Below are 13,505 nucleotides of genomic sequence, written 5' to 3'. Positions count from 1 at the left end.
ACGGCATCAAGGCAGCAGCGGCCTCCAGGAGCGCCTCGGGGGGAGGAGAGGCTGCCACCCCCACCGCCAAGGCCGGTCCCGCGTGGGCGCGCTGGGGCCGGCAGCCAAGGGAAGGCCCCACGGCCATGCACGGAGCAGCGCTGCCTGAACAGGCAAAACTCTGCAGCAGGCTGAGATACTCGGAGCCTCCAAGCATCAAAGTTCTGATTTGAAATACGTGTTTTAACTGGATCTGGTTTCTACCGGCAGTCTGCTCTTTGTCTTGAGCTTTAAATAGCTCGCCTGCTTTCTGTAACGTCCAGCACACTTCCACAGCGGAGCTGGAAGGCTGAGCATTGTGTTTCCCGGCTCTCTTCTCTCTGGTGGGAAAAGGCTTCGCTGGCTGAGCCTTTTATTGTAGTTCATCCTATTAAATCGCCTTCTTTTGTTGTTCTCTGAACCCTCTGTAATGCTGTGCACTTTTCAGCAGGTTTAGTGAAAAGCAGAACTTCACACTGTATCTCTAAAGAGCTCTGACCCCAGCCACTTCCACTGATGAACAACGGCAAGTTAAAAGATTTCAGCATTCCTTCACTGCCTCAATCGTACGGACAAGTTCCTATCCCTCCTGCCTACAGTGCTTATCAGAAAAATAAAATACAGCCACTTTCCCATGAGAATTTGTCAAACCTCTGAGGTGAAAGTTAGGAATTACCCCAAGCAACATCTGCAATATGATACATAAAAAGATGAGGAAAAAAAACCATTTAAATAGAGTAACATGTAGTAAAAGAGTAACATACTGAATATATTGAATTTCTAAAATAGAGAGGGAAAAAAGAGTTAATACTTTTTTAATGTTCTGTGGGCAGCTTTGAAATACTATCTCTGTACCAACATGAAGGATTTGTTCAAAACATGCATTGATCATATAGTCCTATAGGGAAGAGAGAAACTACACACCAGCTACAAGCAATTTCTTATCTTGTGCTTAAACCAGCAGTAAAAGTGGGAGTTGCAATGAAAATAAGAACAGCTAAAGGAGACTGGTGTTTGGTAAACAGCTTATTTTCTTGCAACAGAAATCTGAATGGCCTATAGATTAGAAGAAATCGTTAGACCATAGTTGTGTCTTCTTTGAAAGCAAGAGAGATAATAATACAGGTTTTTAGCAAGCTGTTTTTCTACAATAGTCCCTTCAGAAAGGGTTTTTCAGTCTAGCTATTGTTCATTCTTCTAACTAAGAAGATAAAGTTGTAGGTATTACTAAAAATATCTCTGGTTGATTTTCCCACCTCATGCTGACAGTGATACAACAGCAGCCATACAACAAAGCCATACAACAAAGGAGATACTGCAATGGGCAATAAATGACCCACATTGAAATTGTCTGCCAGGTCATTCAGTGAAAATCATCATCGCACATTTTCTTTAACCACATACATTCTGTTTCCATTGCGCATATCACTAATGCACCTCACCTTCACATTACATAACCGTAGGTGCTTTGACAAGGATGTGAATTTCTGTGGGAGAGTGTTCCAGCAATCTATGGCAGTGTCCTGCTAAATCAAGAAGTCTCGCTTAAGGGAGCAAAACAACATTTAGCAGATAGCCCAGACTGGCACCAGAAGGATTCTGCTGTCAGCACTGATTCAAACCAAAGATTTTTCCCAGGTAGAGACTGTTTTCATTGATGATATCACAGAGCCTAGCAGATAATTTTAGCTCTGTATTCCCCCCTAGCTCACAGTTTCCAAATGTTCATTACTTATAGAAAGTCGTGCTGTCTGAATTGTGAGCCCGCTTTCAGCAGAGAAGAGTGATTACGAATAAGCATTGCAAAAGCTACATACACACATAAATATTTAATCTGGCATTAACTGTGTTTCTCTGATGAGCCATTTAAATGTATCCTTGTTGTACTACCCATTTAAAGATGGATCTTCTCAAAGTGATCATTCACTTAAGCTCAAAAAAAAATTGGCCTTTGTGCAGGTTTCCATTATGTGAGTGCTAACCAGGCTTGGCAAGAGGTCCACAGAGGGCTGACAGAGCTTTGTCTCCTTTGCTTTATTAGGACTTTTCCAAGCCCACAGAATTCCTGGGTGTGGTTGATGTGATTTCCTGCCTTTTTGTACTGTGAAGGTAACAGGGGCACTGCTGAGCATAAAAGTTCCTGTTTAACTCAGGGACCAGATTTTTTGGTGGAGTGAAATCTGGCTATGCAGAGCTTTGCTTGGTGAGCTCTGTTTGGAAAATGCTGCTTTTGACACATCTCTCAGAATTTGTGGGTGAGTAGCAGACACAGGAATGTGCCACCCTCTTCCTGCTTAGGAACTTCCTGCTTAGCCTTGACATGGAAATTCTCCTCAGTGGATGGTCTAAGACTACACTGATCACGTGCCCAATTTTCCCTCAAAATATATTTTCTGTTAATATCTTGACTAATTGTAGATGTTTGAGTTTTAGTTCTTTCTAGACACCTCTTTTTTCAACATGAAGCTTGTACTAGAACAAGTTAGCTGTACCACAGTTTCTTACACCAACCTCATCTTTGCAAGGTGAATTTAATAACTAGTAATTATTATAGAAACAGAATTTTAGAAAATCCCATGAATAAAGTAACAATTATTACTCAGAGTAGTAATTAAAGGGAAATATCTTGACCCTATGCAATTCTTGCAAATTGCATAGAAGAAATAATGTTCTATTAGAATAAGTTACACCATCAAGAATGAAATTCTTTCCATCTGTGAATGAAAATATGGGATTAGAACAGTTTGTGAAAGCACATTACAGGAACTGAATTTAGATGGGCTTTGTTTCTGAAATCCTTGAAGGTTCAGTTGGAGTTGGATTTAATTTTCCAAGAAATAAAACTATTTAAATACAGTAAATATTTTCCTGGGGAAATTCATAACCCCATAAACAAGCCTGTTCTTGTGGGAATTTCCAGCACTTCAGAGCTGAGTAGGTTACATAGCTTTGTTCTACGTTTTTGGATGCTTTGTCAATCTGACCCTTTGAAAACAAAATGCATCAGTATTAAGATCTTCCAAGCCAAATTAGGAATCAGGGAATTTTAGAGTTAGGCAATCCCTGTCTTGCTCTTAGCTTGAGTATTTCTTACATTTTTACTTCCCATAGTTTTGGTCCTGTCTGCCAGCTCTGTAGTGCAGAGCTACACGGAGGTCCTACACAGGCATACATAGATGAGAAGTAGCAGAGAACGACCATTTTCCATCCCTGTTCTTTTCCTTACACTGGAAGAAGGGCTAGGAACAAGAAAATTAATCAAAGGGCAAGGTTTCTCCTGAGAACACAGGCTACTTTATTTCACTGAGACATTTGGGATAATGTACATTTTCAGCTCTCAGAGAGTTTCCTCTGCCAGTTTGTCACTTGGCCAACAAAAGGACAAAGCTGACTGCCCTTTCAGTGCCTGCTCAAGGCACTCTGGGGCCCGGAACAGTGCTTTCTGCATTGAACGTTTCAGAACTGATCACAGCACAACTGGCCTAGCCTGCTGATTTGTCGTGATAGGTGTCTGTAGCTAGGGAGCCTTCTCCTATAAGAAGTGTCAAGAGCTACAAATGGCCTTTCTTTCCCCGAACTCTTATTGTGATTTAATTACAGTTACTGTTCTCTGCGTGAGTTTTTTTCTACATGCATAGACGTGGCCTGACTATGAAGGAAATGGATTTCAGTCATCTTGATCAGGAGTGTAGGAAACGCTTCCCATGGCTCAGTGCCACGCACTGCCGTTTGTGTTTCTTTTATTGCATGAATTACGTAAGACTCTGAGCTCCCTAGCAAAACAGGGCTGCCATCACGCAGCCGCTTTCGTGGGATGTCTGTCATTTCCCCCCAAAGGCCTGCAGTGTTATTAGACACGACAGATAAGAGGACACAAAAACAAAGGAAAAGAGAATGGAAGTGACTCACCTGTGGGCTATCAGCTACCAGTGCACAGAGGATGGTGGTGGGAGTCACAATGGCCTGTGACACAGCGGTGCTGCAGCATTGCTCATCCCTCGCCACAGGGTGTCAACCCGGAGGGGGAAAAGTAACCTGGATGCCCTTAAGGCAGAAGAGCCCCAGTTGGAGAAAAACCTTCTTACCAAGCCAGACGAGAGTTCAAATGAAAACCAGAAGCCACATCCCCACACAGTGCCTTTACTTACTGGTAGCATGTTGAGGGCTTTACTTGGACTTCTTTGATTTTTATACTTCTGGCGCTCTGTGTAGATGCGGCTTTATCCCCGAGATCAGGCCGTGCTTTTCTCCATAACTGTCAGCACCCTGCGTAAGCTGTCACTGCCCAAGCACGGGCCTAGCACAAGAAAGACTTTATCTGGTGCACTAATACAGATCTGACATTTTTTTCCAGCTCTGTTCAGGTCACTAATGAAAAGCCTAGGAAGTGAGCACACATGAAATCATTCCTTCCGTACAAGCAGACAGATGGAGAGAAACTCCAGCCTGTTTCCACTCTTTTGTCTTCAGGGCATTTTTGGAATTTCCTTCAGGAAGTGAGGTTGCGACCCAAAGCCTTCCTTACTGAGCAGGCTGCAGTTTCCCACAGTAAAGCTTGCACAGTGATGACATACACTATGAGAAGGTGAGCTTTATCTTCGCACTCCAACTGCATCCTGTACAAGTGCCGTGAAACTTAAAAGCAAGACTGAGCGGGAATGGCAGCAAGAGAGGAAATGGAAGTCAGGCCTTGGGAAGAAGTCATGCATCATGTATTCAAGCAGACGGTCGCAGTGTGCACTGCTGCACCAGGTGGAGCTCCAATTGGTCTGCTTCTTATGTATTTCCTGATATTGCAATAAGCTAAGAATTAAGGTTATGAATTGTATAAGTGATTTAAGCTAATAATTTCACTTATTCTGCTCCAGGTGGCCATGGCAACATTGGCAGGCACCTATTTTTTTTTTTTCTACTTGTATTCCACTAGCAGTTGGGAAAAAAAAAACAAAACACATTCGTAGGCATGCTACTGTAAGGATTCTTCTAATGGCATTTCATTGATACAGTGCACACCCATCAAAGATCACAGTATAGAATTCATTTTGTATCTTACATGACCTTGCCAGTGGCAGCATGCATCTTAGGTCTCCACCAACCAGAAAGACATCCACAAAAATAGCTTAATCCAGATGGTACTGAAACCAAGGAGTCATTTCCATGAGTTCTGTCAACAACTTCCATCAACACTTCCACACCCAGTGCCAAATCCCCACAGCAGTACCAAAGTACCAGTACTGTGATAACAGAATCTTTACAAAAATCAGTTTATTAATGTTTAGAAGTCAATAAAGCTATGTGCAAATTGAACAACAGAAGTCAGAAACATATTAAATACTATTTTTTAAACCAGGAAAAAAAAAAAAAACAATTTAATTGCACTGGAAATTTTACTACAAAAGCAATAATTTTTATTTTATTTTATTTTTTTTTACAAAATACCACTTCTAGGAGTTGTCCGTAACTGTAAATCAGTCAGTTGCTCTCAGCTATCCCAGATATACCACTTTTGTTACAGTAATACTCTAGGTGCGAAGACTCCTGTATCTCATTAACTTATTTACATTGTACACATTCAACCCCATTAGCACAGGTTAGAAAACCAGAGAAGTCAAAACGATACTGTAAAACAAATACATTCATTTTAATGACAGGCACTTCTCCCATGAAGCCACGAAGTGATAGAATACAAACAGATTTCCTGCAATTATGAACATTAATAAAATGTGCCAAAACGTGTTGCATTTTGTTATGGAAGTGCATTTATCTATAGTCATTTCACCTGAAATCTTACGTTTCCGAAACTCAAGGCTTTCTTTTCAGGCGATGAAACCAATCTTTACTTTTTGCCTTTGTCACCTGACACTAACCTTTGCCTTCAGTTTTTAGCTCTTTTTACCTCAGTAAAAATCCTGCTGCTGTCAACAGTATTTTATTCTATTAGATTTACTCTCTGTCATCTTTATGAGAGGTGACTTTCAGTTCCACCTCGCATTTTGTCACAATAATGCAGTTTATTTAATGCTATATAACAACATGGCAAACAACGCATGGGGCCAAATGCTGCTCTGAGTGATTCCATGAAATCTGATACAGTCATGGAACTGTTTAAGTGAGTGTAATTACAGAGCCTGCTCTTGGTCTTCAAATGTAATATGGACCACCAACAAAAATTCACAGCTATGATCTTGCTAAATAAAACTCCAACAGCTTTGGACTCTGCAAATAAAACCTTACTATTTAACTAAAAGCTCTGGAAGATGATGTCAAATTATGGCTGCCCGTGGTATAAATTATACCTGCATGATCTCTTTCCTTGTTATGTGTTAAACAAACACTTCTGACCAACTATACGAGCCATCACTAAACCCAGTACAGAAAGAGCTTTGTGTCAGTGGTTTGCTGCAAGTAAAGGAAAAATAACTTCACATTCTTCTCACAGGGCAAAAAAAAAGAAAAAAAAAAGATTCATTCTCCCTTTGCCTCTTCCCCGACTCTCATTCTCTTGCACACACCAGGCATCACTTCCCCAAGGCATCAGTCTTTCAGAGTTACTAAGGAGATCTCAGGATATGAATGCGCCTGACAATCCTGAGCTGCCCCAGTGCAAAGACAAAACATGCTCCGGGGAAATGGATTTTCAAGCCAGAACAGCGTGTCCCATTTCTTGAACTCCAGCCTCGCAAGTGCACCATTGGCCTCGTTAGAACTAATGCTACTCGCTCCTCAGCCCAGCACTGCTGCAGCGAGCAGGAGGTGCCTCGGCTCCCAGTTTCAGAGGAAGGCTCTAAACACCTCCACGGTCACTCCTTAAGAAGATGAGGTAACGTTGCCTGAAGACATGATGGTTTCAGGACGGTCGCCTTCCTCCTTCTGTGGGTGGGAGGAATTGTCGGACTTACTCCGGCTGAACTCCATCCCTCCGATGATTGGCCTCTTGAATTTAGTCCCCGAGTCTGTGGGGGGACATTTGCAGCAGCACAGGATCTTGATGAAAGCCCTTCGCATTTCTTTGTTAGTTAAGGTGTAGATGATAGGGTTCGTGGCTGAATTGAGCACAGCCAGCACTAAGAAATACTCTGCTTTATACAGGATCGGGCAAGTCTTCACTCTACAGCCCACATCCAGTAAAAGCAGGATGAACAAGGGAGCCCAGCAAGCAATGAAGGCACTCAGGACTATGATCACTGTCTTGAGCAAGGCTAGTGACTTTTCTGAGCTCCTGGTAGCTTTGGTAATGTTTTTTCGAAATGTCAGCCTACGGCTCCTAGTCCTCACCATGGAGTAGATCCTGCAATAGAGGACAACAATAGATAGCAACAGGCCTGTGAAAACTGTGGTGCAAAAGAGAATATAGTGCTTGTGGTAGAGCGGCAGCACTGTGGAGCAGTTTGACAAGAGGCTGATGCAGTTCCAGCCCATGATCGGGAGTCCTCCGAGTATCACAGAGATAACCCAGCAGGCACTGATCAGAAGGAAAGAGCGGAAGCTGTTGCTGCCGTTGTGGAGCTTCATTTTCAGCATGGTGATGTATCTCTCAATGGCGATGGCCAACAAGCTGAACACAGAAGCTGACAAGGCGACAAACATGCTGCCCTCCCTTACGAACCACTGGGAAGGAGTGAGGCTGTAAGTTTTGTGTCCGGAGAGCAGGAGGTTGGCGGTGTAAGCCACGCCAGCCAGCAAGTCTGAAAGAGCCAGGTTCCCAATGAAATAGTACATCGGTCTGTGAAATTTCTTGGTTTTCCAGATGGTGAGCAAGACAAAAATGTTCTCTAAGATTATAAAGCAGCAAATGATGATAAAAACCACCGACGTCACTTTTATTCCACTGTCCGCATTCTCATTTAGCTTTCCCGTGTAATTATAGTGCTCTTTGATGACATAGTTGACGTCGGTGTTGGCGAGGCTGCTGACCACCCTCACTGGGGCGGTGGTGCCGGAGCTCATGGTGCCAACAGACACGCAGCACAAACCCGTGGTGGCCCCGCAGCTCCCAGCGCTCCTGCACACGCTCACAAGCAGCAGTCCTGAGAACAAGAGGCAAAGCCCGTGTTAGGGGGTGGCAAAAAAGCAGGTAACAAACTAGAAAAGTTCCAAGATGATCTGCTGATTTGATTGTTTGTCAGAATCACAAGTGCAATCACAGAAAAGGCAGTTTTATTCATCTGTTACGATATGCTTAAAAGATAGTTAGGCATACTAAATAGCTAAAGCCAGTAAGACAACTTTACCTGCGCAGGTAAAGCTGGAGTCAGCAGAGACCGCACTGCTGGACTTCTTCCAGCGTGAAAGACCTGAAAGCTGTTCAGCAGCAGGGTCCAGCCTAACTTACTCTTCAGCAGGAAACAGCGCACACACAACAGAGATTTAGAAAGGGAAATGGGCTTGACTTGCTTTAACTGCAGACGCACAGAAGCCTGCAAAGAAATTACTCGACAGGAGAGCTCGATTCGCCTCTGTTCTGAAAGTCTGAACACGTTTCGGGAGGGGCCGGGAAGCAATTTACTGTGCTGAAGGTAATTCAGCCATGTGCAAGAGAGCATCCAGAGCTGTAAACAGGAGAGGTGCCCCGGCCGAGCAGTAGGGGCATGCGTTAGGGAGCTGGGAGAAGTTGAAACAAGTAAATAGCCCGCACAGCAACCTGTTCTGTGGGTCTGACACAAAGGAAAGGAAAAAAAGAACTTTGTGTTGCAAATAGTTAGCATCGTACGCTTTGAAAACGAATACGATTAAGGAATGCAGATGTAGAGGGCACTCCTTTTACGTACGGGCACTTTCTAGTAGACATTTAGAAGGAATTTAAGGTGCGAAATCAGGCAGGAGAAGAGCGTTCAGAGCCATCAAATTACAGCCTATGAGGAGCAAAGCCGGAGGGGCGAGTCCGGCGGCACAGCTCCGCGCTCGGCTGCCGCCCCGCTCCCGGCTGCCGCTCGCCGCAGCCCCGCAGCGCGGCCGCCCGAAGCCCCCCTTCCCGCTCCGCCGCCCCGAGCCGTACCTCGCTCAGCCGCGCCGCACCGCCCGCATGCAGCCTCCGCATCGTGAGTGCCGTCCAGCGACTCCAGCGGCCGGCCGGGGCTCGGCAGTTTTAATGTTCCTGCGGCGGAGGCTCCCCACCCTTCTTCTTTAACCCCTCCCCGTGTACGAGCTCTCCGCCCGCGGGACCTGCACGCCTTTATAGAGCCCGCGGCTGCGGGCGAGAGAGGGGCCGACGAGGCGGGCCCAAAGGAGGCGGGACCGGCGGAGCCGCCGCTCAGTCCCAGCCCGTTCCGTCCCGCGGGACGTCTGCCCTCGCTGCCCGGGGAGGCGGCGTCGCGGTCCCGCTCCCGCCCTGCCCCATACTGCCGTCTGCCCAGCTCCGCAGCCGGAGTGGCTCAGCATGGAGCGGCGGCCCAGAGGACGCGCCTCGTGCCCCGGCCCGGCGCCTGACGGACGCTTGAACAACATCTAAGGAAAGCGCTGATGGTGCTTTCTCAGTCTTCCCACCTGGCCGAGTTCGAGGCTAAAATGGGGACACGCAGAGCCCGGCAAGCGTGAAGGTGGCACCGGCGCCCTTTGCGCCCTGGGGAACCTGGCTGCAGTGGCACAGCCACACAGAACGGGGCTCTGCACCGACTGATGCCAGCACTCGCCCCTGGGTGAGGGATCATTTTATGCCCCTTGCCACCTTGAACACCACTATTTATTGGGTTTCCAACATAAAAAAAAACCAACACAAAACATCTCTGAATGTTCAGAGAATTCAAATGGGTTTTGTAAAGAGAAATAAGTTTCAATTTTTTTTTTTTTAAACAACAGTAGCAGTGCCATTATATAAAGACTGAGAAAGAAATGAGTTTTTTAACTCCTCCAAAAGCACCCACCTCAGTGTACGTGATTCTTGGTTACCTTAAATTGCTTTTAGTGCAGAAATGTTCCTCCTCCTTTCTTACTTTGTTCTTTTTAACTCCAAATTGAAATGCAAAATAATAGCACAATGGATCAGAGCACAACGTATCAGTCTCTTAGTCCACGGCCCCACACATCTCAGTGAGCAGCAGCAGTCATTACAGGGCAGCAGCTCTCCTCTGAAAGAGACAAGGGCAGTGCTGCCCTGGGAAGAGTCCCCCTCTTCTCACATTTATGTGAATCCTCATGCTTCAGTTGCTCCACGCCTCTCCTAGAATGACTCAATAAATTACACTGGCAAACAGACGTCGACTCTCCACCACCAAGCTAGAAACTTGAAAAGATGTTCAGCCTCCTGAGAGCCTGGAGGAAAAAGTACAGCCGTTAAATTACAACTGTCAGAAAAGGCATGCAAGATAAATCATGCTCGAGGTTGACATATGCATCCCCTGCAACTGCCTGACATACCCTAGATACTGCAAAGCTTTCCCCTTTACTTAGCTAATCTATAGAAAATATTAAATAAAAGCACATTTGTTAGGCACTCTCCTCTATGAAATTTTTCTCTCATAATTTTAAGCAAGAGGGACATAATAAAGGAACACGCTTTAATTAAAGGACAGAGTGACTCAGGGTTTCAACAGCCAGATGTACAAGCTTTCATGTTTGAGTTATTGGTAAAGCAGCTGAGAAGGCTGCAGCCCAAAGAAGTGATGTCCAACAAATTATTTGTCAGAGGTTGTGTGAAATGGCTCGGCAATTTCAGTTTGACTCCGAACAGCTGAGCATCTGTATTACAAAAAGCACTGTTAAAATTAGATGATCACACACATCTGTAGCCATGTTGACACGTAGCAGTAAGGATGCTGAAATAGCACTTTCTCCTTTCCAGGCAAAAGCAGCCAAAGCAGCTGATTTTGCTCTGAGGGCCGTGTAAAACCTCAATTCATGCAGATTCATGAGGTTCAGCTGCACAGATTTTAGCCTCCTTGCATGGACTGAATCACACAAACAGGTAAATTCCAGCTGTTCCAACCAACTCTAACAAAAGCACACTGATAGATGTTCATTGAGGAGATTTATGCCAGGATTATACTTCATCCCAATCAACAGAGCAAGAATTCTTGTCTCAATACCTTCCATCTGCCAGATCCAACGTGAAGGAAACTTGCACTTCCACAAAATATATAGAAGAAATCCAGGGTATATAACGCCTTTGAAAACTGAGAATGTCCACAATCAGAGAAAAGGAGATGGGACAACATAATGAATACATACTCTATTATACTTCAGTTTCTTTGATGAACAAAAAGTCTTGTTTTACATACCCACTGGCTGCCTGTGATAAGCAGTGTTCTTGTGAAACTACAGGAACTCAGTGTGGTGGGCACTCCAGAATCCTGGCTGTTTCGCAGGGCAGTGGTGATAGGATAACCCCGAGGAATCTCCATACATTCAGTTTCAGTGTCTTAACCCAAATCACACAACAATCTGATGCAAGTCAAACTGATCATTTTATGACAATGAAACCCAACAAAGCTGTGCGTGCACATCTGACAGACTAATCAGTCCCAAGAAAAGGTACTGATATGATCCTTCACAAATTACACAATTTGCAGACTGTGCTGATGGCTGTCAGCACCTACTCATCCCACCGGCATGGGGAACAACACTGGGAATTTCAGAGTACTTTATGAAGAGATCATTTAAAAAGAAATACAAAGTAAAGAGCCTGAAAATTAAAAAAAAACTTATCAATGAAATAATCTCCAGCATTAATCCTGGTAACTGTTAATTGAGGAAAAGGAAACAATGCTGTCTTGCAGAAAAATGCAGTATGGCTATTCCCAAAGCCTGTGTCAGCAGCCTCTGATACCAGCAGAAGATAGCACTCTCACAGTGCTGGCACCACAGGACGACTCACAATTGCAACAGATGAGTGTGTGACCATCACCCATCCTGAAAAGAGACAAGAAATCCCCACAAGACAGATTTCCAAAGCATTTTTCCCCAACACAACACCCTTATGCACTTTCGAAAATCTTAATCTATCCATGCAGAAAGTCCTTTTATTCACCCTGACATAGCTTAGCCACAAAACAGAGGCATTCCTCTATGGTGTGCCAGGTCAAGAATGGAGATCCTCAGAATGGAATAGTTTTGCTCACTAAGGAAGCACAAAGAGTGGGCAGCAGAATCCCTCAAGTTCCCCTGACTAGGGGAAATTGAAGAAACAATGTAAGAAGTAAGGCATTACAACAGATCCAGAGTTTTGATGCAGAGCTGGAACAAACATACTCTATTTTGGGTACATTTGTAAATGTTTACATCATACAGCTGAGAAGAGAATGCTATTCTTACTACATGGCCTAACACCTGCATGCTGAGATTATGACTCCTACAGAAATATCACAACTGAATTATTAATCTGAATGAAGATAATGTGGCATAAATTTAGTACAGAGTATGAAAGCAAGGCCATCTTTATACCATCTCTGATACCGTGAAGCAAGCTTGGTCAGAATCACCTCAAACATAACATTACACAACTGTTTCTAAAGCAGGGCAGACCATCTTCTGAATTAGGATATCTATATGCTACTTTCAGCTCTGTAAGTTTCATCTCAAAGCCAGGTAACTTCTCAGAACTAGGAGACAAAGCACCGGTGACAGTACTCACATAAAGTGCAGGTAGAAATGACAAGTACTAATTGTCACAGGGACAAAAGCACCTACTCGCTCCAATTTCTGTTAGTCACCCAAACAGTTACACACGTTCTGCACATTGTAGCCTGCTCCCATCTGCATCTTGAAGTAACTAATGCTTCACAAAATCTGCCAGAGAACAAAGCACAACTAACTTGCTCCAAGGGGTTAAAACAGCACCTTAAATTATGTACACGCAGGTAAAGCAACTTAATTACAATATTTTGATATAGCTTAACACACACTGGAAGAACATGCCAGACAGCTCTGAGAAAACAGACAAAACACTTTAAGTAAGCATATTTGTATTTGCAAGAAGCAACAAAAACAGAATACAAAATGATTTCATTAGATGGTCAACATGATAGTAAACACAAGTTATTATTACCGATTTTGATTGTTAATTGGTGTTGACTGGATACTTTGAGTATCCAACAATTTATCCTTCAGTTTAAAATGAATTAAAGTTTAAGTTCACCACTTCTGAAGTTTGAAACAATCCGTTTTTAAGCTATGCTTTCCACAATCCATTTATTTTCTGTTGATATTCATGATGTTCAACAATTCCACATCTTCTTCGCTCAGATTAAAATCGAAGCCTGGGTTTGGAAACAAGCAAACAACAGCAACAACAAAAAAAGCAGACAATGAGAACACTACAAAACGAGAAGCACATGTGTGTTAAGTAATAGCATTCCATAATTTCAAAAGTTTGTTTTTAAAGCACTTACCAATGTTTTTAAAAGTTTGACATATTCATTTGCGAGAATTCGTATTTTACTTCCAGATCATTAGGTAAAGCTTAATCCCAAGCAAAAAGACTTGAAGTCGTTGGTAATCATTGCACTTGAAGATTACTTTACCACTTCACTATTACCACAGAATCCCAAGACACT

General features: G+C 43.7%; 2 protein-coding genes across 2 annotated transcripts in view; both read right to left on the bottom strand.

Annotated features, from left to right (window-relative positions):
* Nucleotides 1-5,266: 5,266 nt before the first annotated feature.
* S1PR1 (sphingosine-1-phosphate receptor 1) lies at nucleotides 5,267-9,143 on the bottom strand. Its single transcript, XM_048945475.1, has 2 exons — nucleotides 9,014-9,143; nucleotides 5,267-8,045 (listed from the first exon to the last, which is right to left on the bottom strand). The coding sequence occupies exon 2, from the start codon at nucleotides 7,963-7,965 to the stop codon at nucleotides 6,826-6,828; it is 1,140 nt and encodes a 379-aa protein (XP_048801432.1). The 5' UTR covers nucleotides 7,966-8,045; nucleotides 9,014-9,143; the 3' UTR covers nucleotides 5,267-6,825.
* Nucleotides 9,144-9,682: 539 nt separating this feature from the next.
* LOC125693467 (uncharacterized oxidoreductase ZK1290.5-like) overlaps nucleotides 9,683-13,505 on the bottom strand; it is a 46,741-nt gene continuing 42,918 nt past the window's right edge. Inside the window, exon 8 of the mRNA XM_048945485.1 lies at nucleotides 9,683-13,208. The gene's annotated coding sequence lies outside the window, so the exon portion shown is untranslated. The remainder of the gene's footprint in view (nucleotides 13,209-13,505) is intronic.

This window comes from Lagopus muta, chromosome 5 (assembly GCF_023343835.1).
Source record: "Lagopus muta isolate bLagMut1 chromosome 5, bLagMut1 primary, whole genome shotgun sequence".
Lineage (NCBI taxonomy): Eukaryota > Metazoa > Chordata > Aves > Galliformes > Phasianidae > Lagopus > Lagopus muta.
The sequence above is the reverse complement of the archived record's forward strand: the minus strand, read 5'-3'. Positions and strand labels throughout refer to the sequence as shown.